The sequence below is a fragment of the Lithobates pipiens genome, unplaced genomic scaffold, assembly GCF_037356315.1.
Source record: "Lithobates pipiens isolate NorthernLeopardFrog02 unplaced genomic scaffold, aLitPip1_a1.2 Scaffold_22, whole genome shotgun sequence".
In the NCBI taxonomy this organism is placed as follows: domain Eukaryota; kingdom Metazoa; phylum Chordata; class Amphibia; order Anura; family Ranidae; genus Lithobates; species Lithobates pipiens.
This window is the reverse complement of record NW_027507784.1, coordinates 309345638-309370161: the sequence shown is the minus strand read 5'-3', so window position 1 is coordinate 309370161 and position 24524 is coordinate 309345638. Positions and strand designations below refer to the sequence as shown.

General features: G+C 45.2%; 1 protein-coding gene across 6 annotated transcripts in view; it reads left to right on the top strand.

Moving 5' to 3' along the window:
* Window positions 1-24524, top strand: part of TSC2 (TSC complex subunit 2) — a 105818-nt gene that overhangs the window by 55653 nt on the left and 25641 nt on the right. For 2 of the 6 annotated variants that reach the window (XM_077449365.1, XM_077449363.1), the window contains exons 26-31: window positions 4122-4244; window positions 7409-7573; window positions 10751-10918; window positions 11762-11868; window positions 14393-14572; window positions 23838-24053. In XM_077449365.1, coding sequence (XP_077305491.1) covers window positions 4122-4244; window positions 7409-7573; window positions 10751-10918; window positions 11762-11868; window positions 14393-14572; window positions 23838-24053 — 959 coding nt within the window. Of the gene's footprint in view, window positions 1-1450; window positions 1475-4121; window positions 4245-7408; window positions 7574-10750; window positions 10919-11761; window positions 11869-14392; window positions 14573-23837; window positions 24054-24524 lie in introns of all 6 variants that reach the window. The other 4 variants (XM_077449368.1, XM_077449367.1, XM_077449364.1 and 1 more) reach the window with 3 other exon arrangements.

Below are 24524 nucleotides of genomic sequence, written 5' to 3'. Positions count from 1 at the left end.
TTTTTTTCCTATTTCATTGGATATTAGGTGCTCCCTTCTCTCCTCCTACCCCTTTTTAGTACAGGCTAAACCTAAGTAAACTTAAAGATGCTCCCTCCTGTGCTGACCTGTGCGAGAAAGATGGCTACCGCTATTCTCAGCCGCTCTGGCCCTATGATTCCCTCTTTCAGCTAATGGCAGCTGCATTTGAGAGGATAATGCCTCCCATTGGCCCAGCCATTTTTTTTTTTTTTTTTATCATTAAAGTTTTTATTGAGTTTTTCACATTACAGGAGAGAAAAAAAGGGGGCAAATATAGGTATAACAAAAAACAGGTAGTAACAATAACAATTACATAAGCACGTACTTCCGCACAGATCAGTACATATCAGGAATAATGATATAATCTCAGTCTAAACACTGTAGGTGTCATGAAACAAAGCTTCATCAATTTTTACAACCTCCGGTATTTGGCTGTCTACTCACTCCATGTTTTGTCAAATTGCACACGCTTTAGTGCATTGATATCTAATGCTCGCTCCAGGGTATAATGTTGAACTAGTCTTGTCAGGTCAGTAATGTTTAGTCATGGCAGTTTTCCAATGTCGTAATACTAGGGATCTCACTGATAGGAGAATGTTGGAAACTACAGTTCTCATACTATATGTGAATTTGTCCATACCTATGTGTTCGCCCAGCCATTTTTGACATGAACCCCCCCCCCTACAGTTGCCACAGGCTGACAGTGGGAAGCTGAATCATGTGACCATAACGGGCTGAAAATAGGTGATTATAGGACCCTTTCTTAGGTTGGTCAGCATAGGTTTTGGAAAGGAAGGAGGCGCATTGCTTAGCCTGGAATTCTACTTTATATTAATATTCACCTATTAATGGAAAAAAGAACAAGGCTAAAAACATATAATATTTTTTTTAAGCCTGCTGATGAAAGCAATTCAAAGGTGCCGTATTGCCATATTTCAAATATGGAACAGCGACCAAGTAAAAGTTGTGAAAGTGATCAAAAATGTGACTTGGGCTCAATATTACAATGATCATTAAAAAAAAGGAATAGTATGTACTGAAAAAGATACTATAGTTTCCCTTTAAATTATTGTTCATGTCCCATATTTTCCTCCCACAGTGAGTTACACAAGAACCCATTATTTCCCCAATAGATATTTAAATGTCATTCTGTCAGTAAATTTGTTGCTGAGATTACTGACATTTAAATGTCAACTACCTGCTTAGAACATTCTATAAAGTCAATTTTCTTCATTAGGAATCACAATTTTTTCCCCCCCCTTTTTTTTTTTTTTTTTTTTCTTTGAATTAACCTTCAGTTCATTCTCCATTTGTTCCTTCTAAATGCTCTTCATTGTGATTATTTTCTGCTCAGTATGTGTTTAACATGTGTTACACCTGTGGCAGTTGTTGTAATTAAACCATACTGACATGCAGTGCCTGCTTTTAGGGAAGTCCTTTATGTAGTAAAAAGGTATGTTCCATCTTCATCCCTTCACTTTAAGTGATATCATCCTGGTGCTGCTTTGTGACAAGTACTGCATGATTGGAATTCAGCCATGTTCACTGGTCTTTATGGTGGTATCTTAAAGCGGAGTTCCACTCAAAAGTGGAACTTCCACTTTAAGCACTCCTCACCCTGTTACATGCCACATTTGCCATGTAACTTTTTTTTTGAGGGGGGGGGGGGGGTGCCTGTTTTTGACGGGTACTTCCTGTCCCACTTCCTCCCATCGCTTGGCCGCCTAGGCTATTCCTCTGCCCCCCTAGGTGGCGCCTCCATCTCTGCAATCTTCTGTGACACGTCACAGGTCCCAGAAGATTGCCTGGCACTAGGAGAGCGTAGCGCGACTGTCACAGCCGGTCACCCACAGTTGCAATGACGGCGGAGAGGAGCGAGGATCATTATCCCACATATATCCTCCTCTGATCTTGGCTAACGCTATAAAATACTTGGTCTTGTCCGGTAGAACCATGATGATGTCTCTGGTCTATTCACAGGTGGAGTTTCATGTTTTATTTTTAATTTTGCCACATTTCACATGTCTATTGCTGGGATGGGAATAATAATTAGCCCAGCACAATGTTGGTTCAAATTATTTTATTGTCTGCCTTTCCTGTTAAATACCTCCAAAGGGCAGGAGGGGAATCTGTATCCTCATTGGGACATTTTTCCATCATCCTTATAGTAGTACTCAGATGGCTGGATCACGAGTCCCAATCTGACATGCTAGTGGGGCTTTACCAGCTGAGGAATGTCATTAAAGCGTTTTGAAGCAGACTGAGATTTGGCCCACGGTGAGGTATATAGCATCAGCTGATAAACTGAGCCAAATTTATGACATGGATGTCTAAGAGTAGCCAACTTTAACTGATTACTACTAAGTGGTTGATGGGGTAGACTTCCCAAATGTGGAAACATCCTAGAAATTTTTTCCTGACTTAAACATTTGTGTTCTGGGGAATACTAGAAACCAGGTCCAACCTGCGTCATATGTAATGCAAATTGCCCTTAATTAAGCTTGTTTTTGTTTTTAAGCTAGCCACATTCTGGTAGATTCATACAGCAAGGTTTGAGCGTATTGGTCAGGCTTGATTTAAAGCTGAACTCCAGGCACAAAAAGTATATTCCTCCAATAACCTAAAAGGATCTAAAACTGCTTTACTTTGTAAAAGTAGCAGTGACATCACTGTGCTGTACACCAGCAGACCCCACCCACTACAACCTGCTAGCAGACAACTACAGGAGGGGGCGGAGACCAGACCAGAGTGAGTGGTCTTAGAGGAAACCACTGCACAGATCTGGAAGAAGTACGCACCGTGTACCAAGATTCAAGTATGCACATGCCTCTTGTGTTTCAACAATATATGCTTATCATAAAGTTCAGTTAAGCTGAACTCCAAACAGATGTAGTAAAAAAATAAAAATACAGTGCCTTGAAAAAGTATTCACATCCCTTGATATTTTCCACATTTTGTCATGTTACAACCAAAAATGTAAATATATTTAATTACTTCGACAAAGAATTGACGGGGGGGGACGGCTGAATACAAATGCACGCCACACTTTTCACATATTTGTAAAAAAAAATTTGAACCATTTATTTTCCTTCCACTTCACAACTATGTGCTACTTTGTGTTGGTCTATCTCTTAAAATCCCAATAAAATACATTTATGTTTTTGGTTGTAACATGACAAAATGTTGAAAATATCAAGGGTTACGAATACTTTTTCAAGGCACTGTAAATGTATTTAAAAATGCAGTTAGTGTAAGTACCTTTATCGGCCTGTAATATCAGGTTTACAGCAGTGCACATTTGCTGATGAGTAACACGCCGACAGGAGAAGTCTGTCGCGAGATGACCTCATCCGTCTACTGATGCACGGTCACTGTCCAATCACAAGCTGGGGGATGTGTAGGTAACTTCGCTGTATTACTAACTGCCGTGCTGTCTGGCAGGGATGTATAAATCTCAGCAGTGTATTGACAGAATTATAAGGGCCTTGAGCAGCTCCCATTTATGTATAAATGTATATTTGGCTGTTTATCTTGAGTTCAGCTTTAATCTTCTAATGCCAATATCTGTTGGCTAAGATGGTAGACTATTGGTCAAATTATTTTGTATTGTGTAAAAAAAAAAATAAGTTTACAAATTTTCTAAAAGTGCCAATCCAAGCATTCGGTCATTGCAGATTGCTGTAAGGTCTACAATTGTAGCCAATTTACATCAATGGATTGACAGAGTGTGCAAAATGTATGTATGTGGCTACCTTAAAACTGTTTCTTTGATCTCCCCACAATGCAACCTGTTCTTTTTACAATGCTGCTGCTATTTGCTTTTTTTTTTTTTTTTGCTCAGTTTTTGTTGCCTTTTTTGCTTTCTCATGTGTAGCATTTATTTTTGTTTTCTGTTTCTCCTTTTCTATGGTGTACCCCCAATACTGATCTTCGCGGGCCTTCTGCTGTACCCACTCTACTCGTCCCTTCACTGGTTTCCACTGTGGCATCCTGTGTGTGGGTGGGGTGACTTTTATTTTATTTTTTTACCACTTGTGTGGAATATGGGTTGGGTGGTGGGCACCCTTACCCTCTATGCCAATGGGGCACTCTTGGAGTAGCTTAAAGCTATCCAAACCCTCCAAGCCGGGCTTGAGTGACTCGTCCCCCGTGAAGGAGATGAGAGACCTCTCGAACGCCTTTCGCTCTCGCAGCATCAGTGTGTCGGAGCGTGCTGCATACAGGTAGTGGCCGGGCATGGTTTCCTGGGCCCGTTGCACCCAGTGGGGGGAAGGTTGCATGCCAGGGAAAGACTTGCATGGCCAGCCATAGACACTAGTGCCCATTCCATAACCCTTTTAGTTCTCCCTGATCTGTTCTGGGCCCCTAACTCACAAAGTGCACGTGTTGGACTGAAATACTTAAACCTCTGCAACAAGTTTAATCCCTAGGTGATCTTAACACTGTTTATTTATTTTTTTAAATGAAAAGATTGCAGTCCAGTCGTCCTAATATTTGTGAATTTAAAACTGTAGTTCTGGTCTGAGCTCTGCTCATCTTTCCTAAATTTCACATGACTCTGGTCATTTGTTGTCCTTAAATTGAATATGTTGGGCTTGCACTGCACTCTTTTCTAATGGAAAATTATTGTACACCTAAGTCATTTTATCGTTTGTGCATGACAGAGCCACCTTCAGATTGTTACAGGTCTGCGGATCATGACTTTTATCCACACATTATGCTAGGAGTTTCAGGAGGACCAGATTTAACAAGTTTAGGGCTGTGTAAGCAGAGGGATTACTAGTGGAGAGAAGGGAGATTTCTGCTAGTACTTAGCCGGGATGCCCAACCTTGAAGCTTTGTTCACACCATTAGGATTATTGGAGAAAACAAAATCCAAAGGAACATAGTGCGGTGTCTTAAAGCAGTATTAAACTTGGGCATGTTTAAAAAAAAAAAAAAGTAAGGACATAATGTGCTAGTTAGTATGCAGGGCATATGCTTGCCTTAGAACAAAGCCCTCCAGCGGTGCGCTGTCAGAGCTGACGGGGCATTTCTTCACCTGGTCTTCCTTCTGGATTTGCAATAACATCACTACCGCGCCTGCGCATGGGAGTTATGGGAGTTATGGGTACGGCTCACAGGTCTGAAGGAACAGTACAGGTGATGTTGTCATCAGCTGTGTGAATATCTTCTTAACACTACAAGTTTATAAGGTATTGACTGTACCTGTAGTTACAAGTCCAAAAAAGTAGCTTGCTACCAATTTTTAAAAGCGTACCCTCTTTTCTTTTGAAATAATCAAATCGACAGTCAATTTTTTTGTCTTGGATTAGTGTAAGGTAAGCCATAGATGATGCGATTTTTCTTTCCTACAGCAACAGGATGCAGGAAAGAAAAATATCTAGATTTCCCCCTTCAACACAATTGGCATTGACGGAGGAATCCCGCTCACGCAGCTATTGCGTCACCTGAGCTTTGGCGTGTCTGCCTGGAGCAAACGGTGATCGTTGCTAGCTGCTTGCAAATAAGGGCATGCTTGTTGTACCCAAAACGATTGCTATGGTATAATCAGCCTTGCCCATACATGGATTAAATCTCAGACGGTCCCTGCTAAACTGGCCAAGATGCAAACCATCTATGGCTGGCTTAAGTATACACTAATGTGTAAAATCACAATAACCTGGAGTTTGTGCAGCACTTGTTCATGGTCTTGTGATCTTGCAGGTCATGCTTTCCCATCCGCTGCCTATCGCAGTTTAATTCTGTACCCGCTGCTAAGTCAGAAAACGTTTATGCCCCTGCTATCACCACCTTGCAGTTTACAGTATTACATGTAGAGGGTTGTACTCTTCGGGGAGTGACTAGAGCTGATGGGACTAGGGGCATCAGTACCATCCACAGGTATTTGAAAGCCCTGCTTATTTTTGCAGTGAGAAAGCTTAAAAGAGAAGTAGGGGAATTTTATTTTATTTTATTTTTTTTATTTTTTTTTGGGGGGGGGGTTGGCTTTAGGGGGAATCATACTTGCCTAGGTGGATGATGCAGCATCAGTCCAGTGCTTCATCTTTCCCCCTGCTGGCCCAGAACCGAGCGATCAAACGCCGCTCGTTGAAGTTGTGGAGGGGTGGGAGTGGCCAGCTCAGGCTCTCAGCTGCTCGCTGAGAGGCTGAGCCTAGTGCCGGTCCATTCATGTGGGCGGATCCCAACTATATGGTTGCAATCTTTCCCAAGCCTGGACCAGCTGTGACATTAGCCGACAGCTGGCTTCAGCCTGCTGTCTGTGGAAAAACGTCTCATAGGAGTGAAAAACTACACTCCTGCACTCCTGTGATCCACAGGAGAAATGCAACCAAGCAAGCTTAACCCAAAATGTATTTAACTAAAAGTGGAATTGCCTGCTGGTTTCTGATCCTTTGTGGACTTCAGCTACCAGTTCTCTCTGCCAAAGGTACTTGTCTCTGATCCCATCCACCTTGGCATGTTCACTGTTACCACTCCTGCCGTTGTATTCCCTTTGCTATAAACTTACAATACGTAAACCCTAAAGCCCCATACACACTATCAGATTTTCTGTAGATTTTTTTTTTTCTTCAGATTTACCAAACCCATATAGTATGAGGTCAAACCTTTGGCGTTTCAATGTGTAGGCAATCAGGCAGGCCCTTGCACTGCATGGTTTTGGTAAATCTGAAGACAAAAATCAAGAGAAAATCTGATGGTGTGTATGGGGCTTAAGGCTCCATTCACACTTGTGAAACTTGTCATGTGGCTTTAGACATCAGTCACATGACAAATTGAAGCCCATTGTTTGCAATGGGACCTGTTCAAATTGGTGCGACTTGGAAAAGGTGACTTTTGGTCCAGAGAGTGTAAACTGGGGTCAGTTGCCTCTGAAATAGTGTGGCTTTGGAGACATGCTAATGTGAATGGAGCAATATATTTTTTAGTTTGTTTGGAATCCTTTCTCACTGTAGGCAACCCAAGAGCCAACTAAAGGAACTTGCATGGCTGGCTGACAAAGCTCCTGCTTATTTTGACACGGTGGCTTAAATTAGGTTAGTCTGGGAACCATAGGTCTGTCTTCTCCATCCTTTCTTTACGACTTAGTAAGTCACTGACCTGACTTACTATGCAACCATTATAATATCCTGATATACATTTGCTTGTTCTGGTTTAGTGACTCGCCAACCAGTGACGATAGGATGAGAGCTGGCTCTTGCACCAATGTTTGCTCTCTAGTTCCTTTCCGAACTAGAAAACAAAAATATTAAAGTTCTTAGATCTAGCTAGTTAAATGCCTTGGGGTAGATACGGTCCCCTCCTGCTTTGCCATGGATAAGTCATGATCCAGCAGACCACATCTGCAGTTTGGCACTCATCTAACAGACATTGCTGTTTTGTGTAGTCGAATGCAGCCCTCTGTGACCAGCTCAAGTCTCAGCTCTGCTGATGAAAGCTCTATGGCCCAGGCTGACGACAGCCTGAAAAACCTTCATCTGGAACTAACGGAGATCTGTCTAGACATGATGGCCAGATATGTGTTCTCCAACTTCACAGCAGTCCCTAAGAGGTGAGTGTCTATGGCTGCAGCCAGACTTGGAGCTTATTTCAATGTGCTTTGGGCTTCTGTCAATGTCAGCAGTTTGAAACTCTTCTGAGCTAATTCCTACTTTATGGACAAGTGTATTTGACATTCAGTTGACCTTCTGACCTGTTTTATGCAGGTTTTGCATTCCCATAGACTTGGTATCCAAAATCCATTTTATACAAGCAAAACCCACTGACACGGGCCCTAAGCTACACATTCATATTTTTTTATTTATATATATATATACCTGCGGGAATCCCAATGCTCATTGATAAATGGCATTTCCTTATAACTAAGTGCAGTCGTCTACTTCCTCAACTGACCAAAATTTTAACAGTGGTCAGCCTTGGACCATTTGCAAGAGTTAGCTGTGCTCTGGTCTACAGTTGCCTAAAATTTGCAAGTAAAGGGAAATGGTCACAAATGTTCAGGAGATTTGTCAGGCCTGTTTTACATAAGCATGAGCTTGTGTAAGCCCTTGTACACGCGGTCGGAGATTCCGACGGAATGTGTCCTATCGGACCGTTTTGTCGGATAATCCGACTGTGTGTGGTATGCATCGGACTGTTTCCGTCGGAATATCCGTCAGACCCAATTTTCCAACTTGTTGGAAATATTTTCCGACAAACTGGTCCGATAGGACATACTCCGATCATGTGTAGAGAATTTTGATCGGACAAAGTGCCACGCATGCTCAGATCAAATTCCTACACCAAAGCTATTGGCTCCTAGCGTGAACGTAGTCCCATCGTAACAAAATATTGTCATCACGTTCTGAACGATCGGATTTTCAGACAACATGGTCCGACCGTGTGTCTGCAACAGTTTCGGACACAATCCAACGGATTTGGTTGGCAGAATGTCCGACCGTGTGTGTGTACAGGGGCTAAGAGTAGTGTGAACAGCAAGCTTTAACAAAGCATTTACAGAGCTTTCAGCAAGCTTTTAACCACTTTCCGCCCGCACTATAGTAAAATGACAGTGGCGGGGTGGCACTCTCCTCCTGGGACAATGTCATATGACAGCGCCCCAGAACCACCACTCTCATGCGCCTGTGGGTTTGCACGATGATCGCATCCGAACCATGTTCCTAGGACACGGCACAACCCTGATCTCGATAAAAAGCCAATGACACGGCTCTTTATTCATGTGATTGGCTTTGTCCAATCACAGCCGGTCACATGAACAAGGAAGTGCCGTTTCTCAGCTCTCCTCGGCTCACACTGACAGTGTGTGGCGAGGAGAGCCGATCAGCTGCATCTCCTCTCAGGGGAGACAGTACAGGTAATCAGGACACTGATAATCAGTGCCCTGATTACAATACAGCCCCAGCAGTGCATCAGTGCCCATAAGTGCTGCCTCATTGGTGCACATCCGTGAAGGAGAAAATTTTACAAAATTTACTGACAAACTGAACTTTTTTTGCAAAAAAAACCAGCAGTAATTAAATATTGGAAGAAAGCTCTATTTGTGTGGGGGGGGGGGGGGGGGAGATAAACATTTAATTTGTGTACAGTGCTGTATGACTGCGCAATTGTCATTCAAAGTGTGACAGTGCTGAAAATTGGGCTAGGTAGGAAGGTGGTCAAAGTGCCTAGTAGGCAAGAGGTTAAAGTACCATTTAGCTCCAGTTTGTAAGTGTTGAACACGGGTCCTAATGTGTGTGTTGATTGCCACTTTATGTAGGCTGTTAGCAGGCTTAAAACAAACTTTAAGAAGTGCTGAAGCCTGCTAGCAGCTTGTTTAAAGTGGCAATCAGCACTCATTAGGATCTGCGTTCAACATTTACAAACTGGAGTTGAATGGTTCTTTAAAAAACATCAACAAAGCTTGCTGAAAGCTCTGCAAATGCTTTAATAGCTCGCTGTTCAACCTGCTTTTACAAATTGAATCCTGGGTGAAACGGGCCTTGGATCTGATTTCTAAAAGCTAAAAAGGTCACAAATAGATTTGTTTTTAATTTACCCAGACACATGTTTATAATACTCTACATTAACGAGAAAGCTATCATTGCCAATCAAACTTTATGGGAGGATGTCTGGTCTTTACTCTATGGAGACCAAAAGTGAGGGAGAACCGTTTTTCAATGGGACGTTTAACTGACTCTAAAAGAAAATTGCAGCTGAGTGGTGCAACCCTTAAAGAGCAAGTAAACCGTGATGGGTTTACTTCCTCCTTGTCTCCCTGCAAAGGTAAAGCATAATGGGCTACTATGCATTGCATAGTAGCCCATTATGTGTCACTTGCCTAACACAGGAGCCAGCGATGTCACCGCTGTAGCATGGCGTGTCCATCTTATTCCGGGTATCGCTGCTCCAGCCACTCACGTCGCCGGAGCAGCGATTAAATCACTCCCGCGCATGGAAGTCGCCACTAACGGCCATTAGCAGCGGCATGCTCAGTGCGCCTGCACGCCATTGTCTATGGTGTATGCGCCCTAGACAGCGGTGCTTGTCTGTCTTTTTGTAAATATCTCCTAAACCGTGTAGGTTTAGGAGATATTTCTTGGACCTACAGTTAAGCCTTAATGTAGGCTTACCTGTAGGTCAAAGTGGTTTGTAAGGGTTTACAACCACTTTAAAGTTTTAATTCTTTTTTTTTTTTTTTTTTTTTTTTTCTTTGTAAATTCTAGCTCCTCTATATACAATATAGCATTATTGTACTACTATTGCAAAAATAAAAAACCTTCCCATTTATTCTACACACGCTTACCTCACTGTCCTCATGGCTGTTTGAAAATACTGCTCCATTACTTCTGCCTTACTTCCTGGACAGACTTTAGGTCATGTCACAGGAAGGAGTTGGCCAGCTGATCTAATTGGCACACACCCTGCATCATCTACCATCAGCTGGTCAACTTCTTCCTGTGTTATGACCTAAAGTCTGTCCAGGAAGTAAGGCAGGAGTAACAGAGCAGTGTTTTCAAACAGCCACGAGGACAGTGAGGTAAGTGTGCGCAGAATAAATGGAAAGCTGTTTTGTTTTTTGCAAAAGTAGTACATTAATGCTATATTGTTACATAGGGGAGCTGGAATTTAGAGAGGAAAAGGTGAACAAAAGTGAACTTGGCCTTTATATATATTGATGTGATGAAGACTGGCAAGCTACTTCTATTGTCGCCAAAAAGACATGGTTTTAAATGTTTTCGTTTTGTTTTAGGTCACCAGTTGGAGAGTTCCTGCTGGATGGTGGAAGAACGAAGACCTGGCTTGTCGGGAACAAGCTGATAACTGTGACAACTAGTGTAGGGAGGGGAACACGGTCACTTCTAGGGTTAGATACTGGGGAGCCCCCGAAAGCGGCAGAGACGGATTATTTTTTCTACAGGTACTTGTATAGCGCCGTCAATTTGCACAGCCCGTAACATGTATTGTACATTCACATCAATCCTGCCCTTTAAAAAGCTTATAAGCTAAGGTCCCTTACTCGCATTCATACATGCACATACTAGGACCAGTTTAGACAGAAGCCAATTACCTACTAGCATGTCTTTGAAGTGTGGGCGGAGTACCTGGAGGAAACCCATGGAGACACAGAACACGTAAATCCCAGGCTGGTTGTGGCATGGTTGGAATTCAAACCAATGACACTAGTACTGCAAGCTGGAAATGCTAACCACTTAGCCACTGTGCTCCCCATTACATGACAGGTTTTTTGAAGTAGTCAGTTCGTTGCTGGTTAATAACCTCAACTTAGTTTTTTGGCATCCTTGGGTGCATGTTTGCCATGCTCCTTAAAGGGGTTGTAAACCTTTCTGTTTTTTCACCTTATTTTATTTTTTTTCCGTTCAGCCCCGCAGGCTGATGGACATTGCTTGATTTCCCTCTCTACACTAAACCGCGTGGGTGGAGGAATCTCCCCTGCCGGCTGTTCATACAACTGTAACATCTGCGGAAGTCTGAATACCCAAACTGATTGCGTCTGATTGGATGTGGTCACTCTTCGGGCCAACAATTTTCCACCCAACTCTTTATTGATTTTTTTCATTTGAAGTTTGTTGAGCCATGTGGCACCCACAAGGCCACCCACAGCTTGAATTTTGTGCGATTCGGCAGAAATCAGACGAAATTCAAGCTGTGTAAGATTAGCCATGTTAGTCTGTTGACTGTTTTGTTAAGGGTTCATTAAAGTCCTGCTGATTGAATTGTCTTTTTTTTTTTTGCCTTAAAGCCCACCTATGCAAACAGAACAAACCAAAGAAGCTCCACCAAAGATCGACCTGCAGGCGAGAAAGCCGGGTATGCAAACGCCACGTCACAGAGTCCGCTCCATGTCTGGTGAGCTCACTTCACTGGGAGAGCGTTCCTCTCCTGTTATAGTTCTTTCCACACTGGTGACATTGAGAGTTCAGAGGGGAACTTCTGTGAGTTCAGCACACCATGACCTGTCTGTGACCGGTTCTCTTCTTCTTGTTCAGCCTAAAAGCTGTTACTGCTAGCTTTGCCATGTGCTTGTTCTGAGAACTAACAAATTGTCTAATTGTGTCACTTGAATTGATAACAAATTTGCTGTTTGGTTTAAAGCAGATCCAGCCAAGTAGATCATGGAACCATAGCAAAAATCCCATCTAGTATCATGGACACAAATGCAGCTCATACTAGTCATGTATTCATTTAGGCATAATTACATTTTTTATTTTTTAAACTAAAGCAGTGCTTGAATTTGACTTTGCATCAGACTTTTGCAATCCCTGATACAGCAAAGCTTAAGCCAGCCATAGAAGGAACAAATTTCTTTCCCGCAAACATGGACAGTGTTGACAGGAATCCCTCCCGCTGAGCCTTTGTACCCCATGCCTGCTGGGAGAACACAGTGATTATTGCTAGCAGATATGCCAGCCACTAGTGACTATCGAATGTAAAATGTGGCAGGCTGGTTGTACACAAGTTCATTGATCAACTTTGGTACATTCAGCTTTGTCCATACATGGTGCAAAACTTGTCCGGTTCCTGCAGAACCGGCCGAGATTCTAACAGTCTATGGGTTGGCCTTAGACTGAGAGAAGGGAGAAACCGCACAAGGAGCCAATCAGTTGTGCTGCAGCAGTGTGCGTTCTAACGAGCAGTATGCTAGTAGTCTGCTGCTTTTTCTTCTCACTGTCCAGACACAAGTTGAGGGTGAGGAGGAGACCTTTAAGTGTTAACTGCAGTGAAGAAAAATCAGGTCATCTACCAGACAGGGCTGTGCTTTTATTCCAGAGCCTTTTAAATCTCAGAACTGGATGGACAGAAATACAAATTCCGTGGCACAATAAATAGCTCTGTTATGTGCATTTCTTCTCCGTGTTTAGCTGTATGGAGTTAAGCTTAAAGGGGTAGTAAAGGTAAATGTTTTTTCACCTTAATGCATTCTATGCATTAACGTGAAAAAACATCTGACAGTGCTGGTGCCCCCAGCCCCCCCCCCCCCCCCCATTTTAATTACCTGACCCCTCAAAAGTCCCGCACTCGCCCCCGACGTCCTCTTCGCCACTCAGCCTGGCCGCTGATTGGCTGGAGTGGATGGATTGAAAGCAGCGCAGCCATTGGCTCGTACTGCTGTCAATCACATCCAATGATGCGGCACGCCGGGGGCGGGGTCATGTAATACAGCGAGCGGCTATAGCTGCTGGCTGTATCACGGGAGCGCACCCGCAGGTGCTTCTCACCATGCGAGGGAGCTCACATGAACATGAGAAGTACCTGCGGGAGGAAGCAGAGACAGACGCCGAGGGACCCCAGAAGAGCAGGTTCGGGGCCACTCTGTGCAAAACGAGCTGCACAGTGGAGGTAAGTATATATGTTTGTTATTTAAAAAAAATTAAAAAAATACCTTTACAATCCCTTTTAAAAGTAATTCACTTAAATTAACTCAAGACAAGAGCATTTACGTGTTTACCATTTTTGAATAAGACTATTGCATATCTCTAGGATATGAGTTTGGGAATATATTTGTCTGTAAAGCACCTCTGTGTAAATACTGCAGGTCCTCACATCTGGTCAGCGGACAGCAGGTTTTAAGGCATGCACAGCAAGCCTCTCCTTTTTTGGTTCCTGTACTTTATATTATGCTTTAAAGGGTAACTCCATTTTCATAGGGGGGAAAAAATGCAAATAAAAAATATAACCTATACAAATGCGACACAAGTCATATTGGAATTGCATCTTGACAATTTTCTTTCCTTTTCAATCTGCCGTGCTGTTATTTCTGTAAAATGCAATATGGCAACCTGGAGGTGTTCTCTACACAGATGGTGTACAGAATTCCTCACAGGGAGGTCATTTCCTGCCTGTGTGATTGGCTCACTGATCCCCTGCAACAAAAAATGACATTTTTGGTAAGATACTCCCAAGGGGAAATCGCGTCTGAAGAGCCTGGCACTTTCTTCATTTTAACAGTGCAGGTGCAGCAGCTGATAATTATAAAATCACTTCCATACAGATTCACTTTGCACATGGACACAAACTGCTATTTCTCTAGAAAACAAAAGGTAAAAATCTGCATCAGTTTGTTACAATCCTTGCAATATACACAGAGGAGAATGTTTGATTTTTTTTTTTTTTTTTTTCCTCAACAAAAGTGGAGTTACTTTTTGTTTTTATTTTACCACTGCAAAGGTAAAAAATTATTAAAATTGGGTTTGAGAGCAATGACTATTTTGTCCCAGTTATTTCCCTCAGAGCAAATTCCGTCTTCTGAATTTTGCAATAGCACTTACAATGGCTGCCTTGGATGTGCTGTAGATTGAAGCACGTGAAGAGCTTTGCATGTCTGTGCATGTTGCATGAAGAAGACCTTTTCTAATGGTTTTGGATATTTCAGGTGGACATGGGCTACGTGCTGGATCAGACGGATCCATGTCCTCTCCTGGTGGCACCCCAGGAAGCAGAGGAGATAAAATTCCCCGCAGGCCTCAGGTCAAGAAGGAGAAAGCCACCCTGGCTGATTTTGTGCCAGTGCTGACCCAAGGCTGGGCAGAAATACTTGTACGCAGACCTACAGGTGAGTAACCCCGGGCACTGGGGCTGTTGCATGATTTCCATTAGTTTTACCTAAATTGCAACAGGTAAGTGTCTCTGCATGGTATGGTAATTGTATATAGTAAACTTGAGCTTTTGTGCAGGTCAGAGACAGTAAAAGACTTTGCTGGGATGCCAAACTGGTGGCCCGCCAGCTGTTGCGGAACTACAAGTTCCGTCATGCCTCTGCCTGTGGAAGTCATGCTTGTAACTATCAGCCTTTCAATGCCTCGTGGGACTTGTAATTCCGCAACAGCTGGAGAGCTGCCAGTTCGACGCCTGTGATTTAGAGGAATCTGCATGTCTTCCATCCAGGAAAGGAGGTGGCTACTATCTGATCTTCTAATGCACATTGTGATGAGCTCAGTGTGCAGTGATATCAGAGTAAGCTATTTCAGTAGAGAGGCTCCTGTACATCTATGCAAGACTGAAGGGAAGGCTGAAGTTTAGCTTTAAAGATGATCCCAGCCATATTGTCCAGAACTCTTCATAATACTTTTGCCCTGATGAAGGGGGACCTTTTGAACCCCAGAAAAACGTTGGTTAGTTTTACTGCTTACATCTTCTGAATAAAATGTGTTGTCGACCTCTGGAGAGCTGCCTAAGCTGGAGGAAACATTAAAACTTCTATCGGCTCTCAGAAAAGTCGTTCAGTGCCCAACAGTTCCATCTTTAGTATAACAAGCTGATACAGGTTCTAACCCTGCTCAAAGTATTTTATTGACGAAAACGGCAAAGGGAGGGCACCAGGGAAAGTATGAGTATAAAATCAACTAATTTTATACTCGTACATACCTGGCGCCCTCCCTTTGCTGTTTTTGTCTGTACTGTAATGGGAATCCCCACTTCCTGTTGAGGAGCTGCTGGTGATTGTATGTACCGTCCCCATTCGCCTGTGGATCCATCCATCTAGGGATTTCTTCCTTGACATCTCCCCATCACAATGGATTTTATGGAGTCGCTTTATATTCTTTATAATTATTGGTTTATCGTGATTTATTTGAACTGCTGTCAGTGATCGCTGACTCACACACTACCTGCTACTTTGCTATATTGCTTGTTAATGTTTTATTGCTGGATTTGTGTCCATTTTTGAGATGTTTGCAGTCGGAGGCTTCCCTCCAGCCTTCCCAGCACATGCACAGACCACAGTTTAAACCATACTGCGCTTCTAAGCTTTCCACCCTACAGCCAGGACAAGGTTTTAGCTAGAGATCAAGTTTACATAGTTGGTAAGGTTACTAAAGACATCAGTCCATCCACTTTAACCTGTGCGGGTGTGTGTATAGTGATGGACGAACTTCCGACGGGACGTTTCGCGAACGCGAAACGCGAACGGGCACAAACGTTCGCGAAAACGACCGTTCGCCGCGGGCTCCATTGACTTCAATGGGAGGCGAATTTCGCAAACCTTTAGGTCGAATTTGCGGCCACGGGGTAATTATTAGGGGGTAGCACGTAGTCCCACCACCTGGACAATAGCATAATACATGTATGAGGTGAATTTGGGATCGATAACTACAAGCATTTTTTTTTTATTTGGGAAATTGTTCTGACAATTCAGGACTATGGAGCTAATGAAGGCAATGGAGGAGAGGGAAGGTCAGGGACCAGGGTAGGCAAACAAGAGGGTGCAGGAGATACAGAGCACTGACAGCAGCACCGTAATACAGAGCACTGACAGCAGCTCCGTGACATACAGCGCTGACAGCAGCTCCGTGACATACAGCGCTGACAGCAGCTCCGTGACATACAGCGCTGACAGCAGCTCCGTGACATACAGCGCTGACAGCAGCTCCGTGACATACAGCGCTGACAGCAGCACCGTGACATACAGCGCTGACAGCAGCTCCGTGACATACAGCGCTGACAGCAGCTCCGTGACATACAGCGCTGACAGCAGCTCCGTGACATACAGCGCTGACAGCAGCTCCGTGACATACAGCGCTGACAGCAGCTCCGTGACATACAGCGCTGACAGCAGCTCCGTGACATACAGCGCTGACAGCAGCTCCGTGACATACAGCGCTGACAGCAGCACCGTGACATACAGCGCTGACAGCAGCTCCGTGACATACAGCGCTGACAGCAGCTCCGTGACATACAGCGCTGACAGCAGCTCCGTGACATACAGCGCTGACAGCAGCTCCGTGACATACAGCGCTGACAGCAGCTCCGTGACATACAGCGCTGACAGCAGCACCGTGACATACAGCGCTGACAGCAGCTCCGTGACATACAGCGCTGACAGCAGCTCCGTGACATACAGCGCTGACAGCAGCTCCGTGACATACAGCGCTGACAGCAGCTCCGTGACATACAGCGCTGACAGCAGCTCCGTGACATACAGCGCTGACAGCAGCTCCGTGACATACAGCGCTGACAGCAGCTCCGTGACATACAGCGCTGACAGCAGCACCGTAAGCAGCCCCAGGAGGAAGTCAGCACAGCACAGGGATGGTGTGATCCCCTCATAATAAGAACCCCCAGGAGGAAGTCAGCACAGCACAGGGATGGTGGGAGCCCCTCATAATAAGAACACCCAGGAGGAAGTCAGCACAGCACAGGGATGGTGGGAACCCCTCATAATAAGCAGCCCCAGTAGAAATATGACACCGCTCAACCTCTTCAAAGAGGAGGGTAGGGGCATATAGTACGGTGTGCTTTTTTGGGTCAGGGAAGTGAGCCAAATGAATTAAGAAGGTCTGTGTGCTTGATTCCAAAAATTGTTTATAGACATATACATGGTCTACTGATCACATGTGTTGAATTCCTCCGAGATCCATGCCTCATTCATTTTTAGAAATGTGAGGTAGTTAACACTGTGGTGAGCTAGGCGAGTACGCTTATCGGTCACAATCCCCCCTGCTGCGCTGAACGTCCTTTCGGACAGGACACTGGATGAGGGGCAAGCCAACAGTTCGATTGCAAATTGGGCAAGCTCTGGCCAGAGGTCAAGCCTGCCCACCCAGTAGTCTAGGGGTTCATCACTCCTCAGAGCGTCCACATCGGCCGTTAACCCAATGTAGTCGGACACCTGACGGTCTAGGCGTTCCCTGATGCTGGATCCGGATGACACCTGTCGATGGGTCGGCTGAAAGAATGACCTCATATCCGAAGTCACCAACACATCTTCAAACCGGCCTCTTCTTGCAGGCGCTGTTGGATTGGTACCCGCAAATCCTTCTCTGGGAGTGGGAATTGCTCCTCTGCCAGCGCACGCAAAAGCAGAATGCAGCATTTCTCGAAGCAAGGCCTGGAAGTGCTGCATTCTGACAGCCCTCTGCGACGGCGGTAACATTTCCGCCATTTTGTGTTTGTACCGGGGGTCTAAGTACGTTGCCACCCAGTACTGGTCCTTGACCCTCATGCTTTTTATACGGGGGTCCCTATTAAAACACTGGAGCATGAAGGCCCCCATTTGCACTAAAGTGGAAGCGGTGTGGTGGCCTGGCTCCTGCTCATCATCCAGGATAATGTCGTCCTCTTCATTCTCCTCTCCCCATCCTCGCACAACAGGGATCCCAGAAAGGTTTAAAGCATGCTCTTCTTGCTCCTGCTCATCCGCCCCGGCACCATCCTCCTCTGACTCCTCATCAGACTCCTGTTGTTGACTTGTCTCAGATAGAGTAGCCCCCCCTGGGAATTCATCCAGCATTGCGACTTCCTCATCTTCCCGCTCCTGCTCCTCCACAGCCTGATCAATGACACGACGCAATGCACGCTCCAGAAAGAAGGCATAAGGTACCATGTCACTGATGGCGCCATGGCTGCGACTGACCAGTTTGGTGATCTCCTCAAATGGCCGCAGAAGTCTGCATGTGTCGCGCATGAGCAGCCACTGGCGCGGTGAAAAAAAACCCAGCTCCCCAGAACCGTTTCTTTCGCAGAGTTCATACAGGTAGACGTTAACTGCACGTTTCTGCTGGAGCAGCCTATCAAGCATATAGAAGGTTGAGTTCCATCGCGTCGGGCAATCGCAAATAAGACGTCTGACCGGCAGATGGTGTCGCCGCTGAATGTCAGCAAGGCGAGCCATGGCCGTGTAAGATCTTCTGAAATGGGCCGAGATTTTCCTTGCCTGCCGCAAGATGTCCTGGACCCCAGGGTATTTGACAAGGAATCGCTGCACGACCAAGTTTAAGACGTGTGCCATGCACGGCACGTGCGTGATTTTGCCCTGTTTCAATGCGCTAAGCAGATTGGCACCGTTGTCACACACCACTTTACCAACTGTCAAATTGAGCGGTGTTAGCCACTCATCTGCCTGTGAACGCAAAGCTGAAAGGAGTGCCGGGCCAGTGTGGCTCTTTGCTTCCAGGCACAACAGACGCAGCACGGCATGGCAACGTCTCACCTGGCATGTGGAATAGGTTCTGGGGAGCTTGGGCGGTGCAGTGGAAGAGACGCTAGCAGCGGAAAAGGAGGAGGCAGCTGAGGAGGAGAGGGAGGAGGATGGAGTAGGAGGAGGAGAAGAAGAGTCAGGCCTGCATGCAATCCGTGGCGGTAAAACCAAATCTACACGGGTGCCACGGGTTACATGCTTGACGGCCGTCAGAAGGTTCACCCAGTGGGCAGTAAAACTGATATACCTTCCCTGCCCGTGTTTGCTAGACCACGTGTCTGTGGTCAGATGTATCTTGGCACCGACACTGTGTGCCAGAGATACATTCACTTGCCGCTGAACATGGCCATATAGCTCTGGGATGCCCTTCTCTGAGAAATACTTCCTTCCTGGGACCTTCCATTGTGGTGTTCCAATGGCCACAAATTTGCGAAAGGCCTCCGAGTCCACCAGTTTATATGGCAGTAGTTGGCGGGCTATGAGTTCTGACAAGCCAGCCGCCAACCGTTGGGCAAGAGGGTTATCCGGCGTCATCATTTTTTTACGCTCAAACATTAGGCCCACGGAAGCCTGCCTTTTTGCAGAAAAATGTGAGCTTGGCGTGATGGAAGGTGGAGTGGAGGACAATTGTGAGGAGAGAGGAGAAGGAGAAGTAGAAGACGAGGCTGGACGGTGAGAGCCTGCAGTGTGGCTTTGTGTGTTCCGTTGCTCCCACTGGGCTCGGTGATGGCTGCTCATGTGCCTTCTTAAGGCGGTCGTCCCTAGGTGAGTATTGGGCTTACCGCGACTAACGCGTTGACTGCAAAGATTGCAGATGGCAACGCTATTGTCAGCAGCGGACACGTTAAAAAAAGCCCACACTGCGGAGCCATGTGCCGGTGTCCTGGGAGCGCCAGATGTGACCGTACATGGTCGATGACTCGCTCCTGATACATTTGCAGTCTGCTTTGTCCCTGCTGTGCAATGTAAGTCATTGCTGCTTCTCCTCCCTATCTGCTGGTCCATATCTCCCTCTGAACTCCCCTCCTCTTCCTCTCTTGTGGGCACCCACGTGACATCACTAGACACGTCATCATCAACGTCACCTTCCCCACCGCTATAAGTAGAGTAGGCAGCAACACCGGGGACCAACCTCCTCCTTGGGCTGATCTGGGTACTGGCGTCAGACTGCTGAGTAGCGCTTGTTGCTACCTCCTCTTCCTGATCCAATACCAAGAGTGGCTGCGCATCAGAAATGTCCTCTTGATATGGATCGGAAAATAATTCCAGTGACTCAAGCGGAAGGTATGTGGTGGTGGTGGTGGTGGTCGTGTTGTTGGTGGTAGTGTCTTTGGGGGTGCACATAGCAGAGAGTGAAGAAGAGGGTGCAGATCGAGAGGATGAGGAGGGTGCAGAAGAGTAAGGCTGAGCGAGCCACTCAACCAAGTCTGGTGCATCCTTTAAAGTAATTGAACGCACCTTCTGCAACTTCCCACTTTGGCTCAAGCCTGTTGCTCCTGCCCTACCCCTACCACCCCTGCGGAAGGGCCTGCCTCTTCCTCTGCATGTCATTTTTTAAATGACCCTGTGACAAAACTCTTAGTCCCTATACCGCTGAAGGACTGCTGCAGTATAGGTGAGCGGTCAGCAGTGGTGCACGTCAACCCTATCTATTGTGGACCTATAGCGGTCCTTACAGAACAGCAGACTGTACCGCACTCAAGCCTATGTACCGTAGCACCCTATACCAAGTTACCAGTCCTTATAAGAACTTTTGTGGACCAAGCAGGTTGTGTATTAGTGTTTAGCAGACTGTACGTCAGTCCCTATACCGCTGAAGGACTGCTGCAGTATAGGGCAGCGGTCAGCAGTGGTGCACGTCAACCCTATCTATTGTGGACCTATAGCGGTCCTTACAGAACAGCAGACTGTACCGCACTCAAGCCTATGTACCGTAGCACCCTATACCAAGTTACCAGTCCTTATAAGAACTTTTGTGGACCAAGCAGGTTGTGTATTAGTGTTTAGCAGACTGTACGTCAGTCCCTATACCGCTGAAGGACTGCTGCAGTATAGGGCAGCGGTCAGCAGTGGTGCACGTCAACCCTATCTATTGTGGACCGATAGCGGTCCTTACAGAACAGCAGACTGTACCGCACTCAAGCCTATGTACCGTAGCACCCTATACCAAGTTACCAGTCCTTATAAAAACTTTTGTGGACCAAGCAGGTTGTGTGTTAGTGATTAGCAGACTGTACGTCAGTCCCTATACCAATGAAGGACTGCTGCAGTATAGGGCAGCGGTCAGCAGTAGTGCACGGCAACCCTATGTATTGTGGACCGATAGCGGTCCTTACAGAACAGCAGACTGTAACGCACTCAGGCCTATGTACCGTAGCACCCTATACCAAGTTACCAGTCCTTATAAGAACTTTTGTGGACCAAGCAGGTTGTGTGTTAGTGATTAGCAGACTGTACGTCAGTCCCTATACCAATGAAGGACTGCTGCAGTATAGGGCAGCGGTCAGCAGTAGTGCACGTCAACCCTATGTATTGTGGACCGATAGCGGTCCTTACAGAACAGCAGACTGTACTGCACTCAGGCCTATGTACCGTAGCACCCTATACCAAGTTACCAGTCCTTATAAAAACTTTTGTGGACCAAGCAGGTTGTGTGTTAGTGATTAGCAGACTGTACGTCAGTCCCTATACCAATGAAGGACTGCTGCAGTATAGGGCAGCGGTCAGCAGTAGTGCACGGCAACCCTATGTATTGTGGACCGATAGCGGTCCTTACAGAACAGCAGACTGTAACGCACTCAGGCCTATGTACCGTAGCACCCTATACCAAGTTACCAGTCCTTATAAGAACTTTTGTGGACCAAGCAGGTTGTGTGTTAGTGATTAGCAGACTGTACGTCAGTCCCTATACCAATGAAGGACTGCTGCAGTATAGGGCAGCGGTCAGCAGTAGTGCACGGCAACCCTATGTATTGTGGACCGATAGCGGTCCTTACAGAACAGCAGACTGTACTGCACTCAGGCCTATGTACCGTAGCACCCTATACCAAGTTACCAGTCCTTATAAGAACTTTTGTGGACCAAGCAGGTTGTGTGTTAGTGTTTAGCAGACTGTGCGTCAGTCCCTATACCGCTGAAGGACTGCTGCAGTATAGGGCAGCGGTCAGCAGTAGTGCACGGCAACCCTATCTATTGTGGACCGATAGCGGTCCTTACAGAACAGCAGACTGTACCGCACCCAAGCCTATGTACCGTAGCACCCTAGACAGACCAAGTTACCAGTCCTTATAAGAACTTTTGTGGAACAAGTGAGTTGTGAATGATTAGCAGACTGCAGCAGAAGGGCAGCAGTCAAGTATAATATTCTTTCTATATTTGGAAGAAAGAATATTATACGTGTACAAGCCTATTACCGTACCACTGATACCAGTCCTGAAAAGAACCTTTGTGGAACTAATAGTAACAGCAAGTCTTTAAAATTATCCTCACTGCCTGACACACTGCTTCCTGCCTGTCCCTATACAAATTGGCAAAAAAGAGTAGGCTGGAACGATTAGCTGGAACAGCTCTTTTGTGGACCTGATAGTAACAGCTAATGATGATGATGATGATGATGATGAAGAAAGACTAATCTGGCTGAGCTGTCCCTAAAATAGCAGCATACAGCGCTCTGTCCCTTTATCTAAACTGACAAAAGAAACTCAGGCTGCTGACCTAACACCTATACCAGTCCTGAAAAGAACTTTTGTGTACCAAATAGCTAGCGTTTTCTCTGTCCCTACTCCACACAGGATCCTTTCCCTACAGTGACAGAAGAAAGAATGTAAAATGGCCACCGGATCGGGTGTATTTATAGGTTAGGGGGAATGTCCAAGTGTCCATGAGCTGTCATGTCTCAATTGGTTGTCCTGTAACACATGATAAACGTGTCACGAAAGGTTAAAGTTCTTGTATACATTAAACACGTAAGTCCGCCGGGGCGAACGACGGAAAAAGGCGTTCGAACCCGCGGACGGCGAAAGTCGGAAATTCGCCGCGAAACGACCGCCGGGCGAACCGTTCGGCCATCACTATGTGTGTATGTATTTTTCTCTAGCACTTCCCATATCCCTGTATATTGGTTAAGATAAAATTCCTTAGCTAAGAGTTATCTAGGTTTTTTTTCATCGTTCACACTTCCTGCTGACACCACCAATTATGGAAGCAATTCCACATCTTTACTGTTCTAACATATCCCCTCTGAAGCATCTTTGCTCCAGGGAGAATTCATTTAATTTATGTAGTCGTTCCTCTTCAAGGTCCTCCAGCCCCCTTATTAGCTTTGTTGCCCTTCTCTGACCCCTCCCCAGTTGCAGCACATCCTTCCTGAGGACCAATGACCAGAACTGGACGGCATACTTAACGTGGCCAGACCAGAGTTTTGTAAAGTGGTAAAATCTCTTGCATAAATTCCCTTTTTAATACATGGTAATAACCTGCTGGCCTTGCTTGCTGCAGCTTGGCACTGCATGCTATTGCTAAATCTGTAATCTACGAGGACTTCCAGATCCTTGTCCATCCTATATTCTGAGGTTCTCCCCCTAGGGTGTAGTTTGCATTCATATTTTTAGCCCCCAAGTGCATTATTTTACTTTTATCAATATTGAACCTCCATATCTCGTTTAGTTGCCCACCCCTCTATTTTGTTGAGATCATCTTTTTAGAGTTTCGATATCATGTTGTGCGGTTGCTTGGCTTCGTATCTTCAGCAATATTTAATTTGCTTATATCGCTATTGGTCTGCTTTTGTGTGTATGATTGTTGCCTTATCTGGGGGGCAGATACGGTTTTGAGTGTTATTGTTTTACAAAGCATTGCATCACAACATTGTACAAACTAAAGCGGAGCATCTTTTTATCCTCAGGTAATACCAGCTGGCTGATGAGTTTGGAGAATCCGCTGAGTCCCTTCTCCTCCGATATTAACAACATGCCTCTCCAGGAACTATCCAATGCTCTCATGGCAGCAGAGAGATTCAAGGAGCACAGAGAGACGGCTCTTTACAAATCCCTCTCCATGCCCGCCTCCTCCCTGACTGCTGCCACATGCAAGCCTACCCTGCTGCAGAGAGCCAACACAGGTAAGTAGGCTCTTGTCTTCTCCAGGTAATGTCACAGCACACATGCTATGACAGAGCAGATGTATGATGTGTGTGGGTTTTTTTTGTTTGTTTTGTTTTTTCTGAAAGGCAGGAATGCCAACTTGTACAATACCAATTGGTATATTGTTGCAAAGTGCATACTACATCCACCATCAAAGTATTACATTCATGAGACAAATGTATAGAGAATCGTAGCTACACTATGACAGCCTTTAGTTGCTGTGGTTGGGGTGCTGTGAAGACTGACACATAAACTGCCATACAATAGACTCAATCATAGACCGTTTTTTTTTGTTTGTTTTATAGTAAATATGTGGGTCAATTATTTTTATATATATATATATATATATATATATATATATATATATATATATATATATATATATATATATATATATATATATATATATATATATATACATACAGGCTTTTCCTAAAACTCCAAAAAGA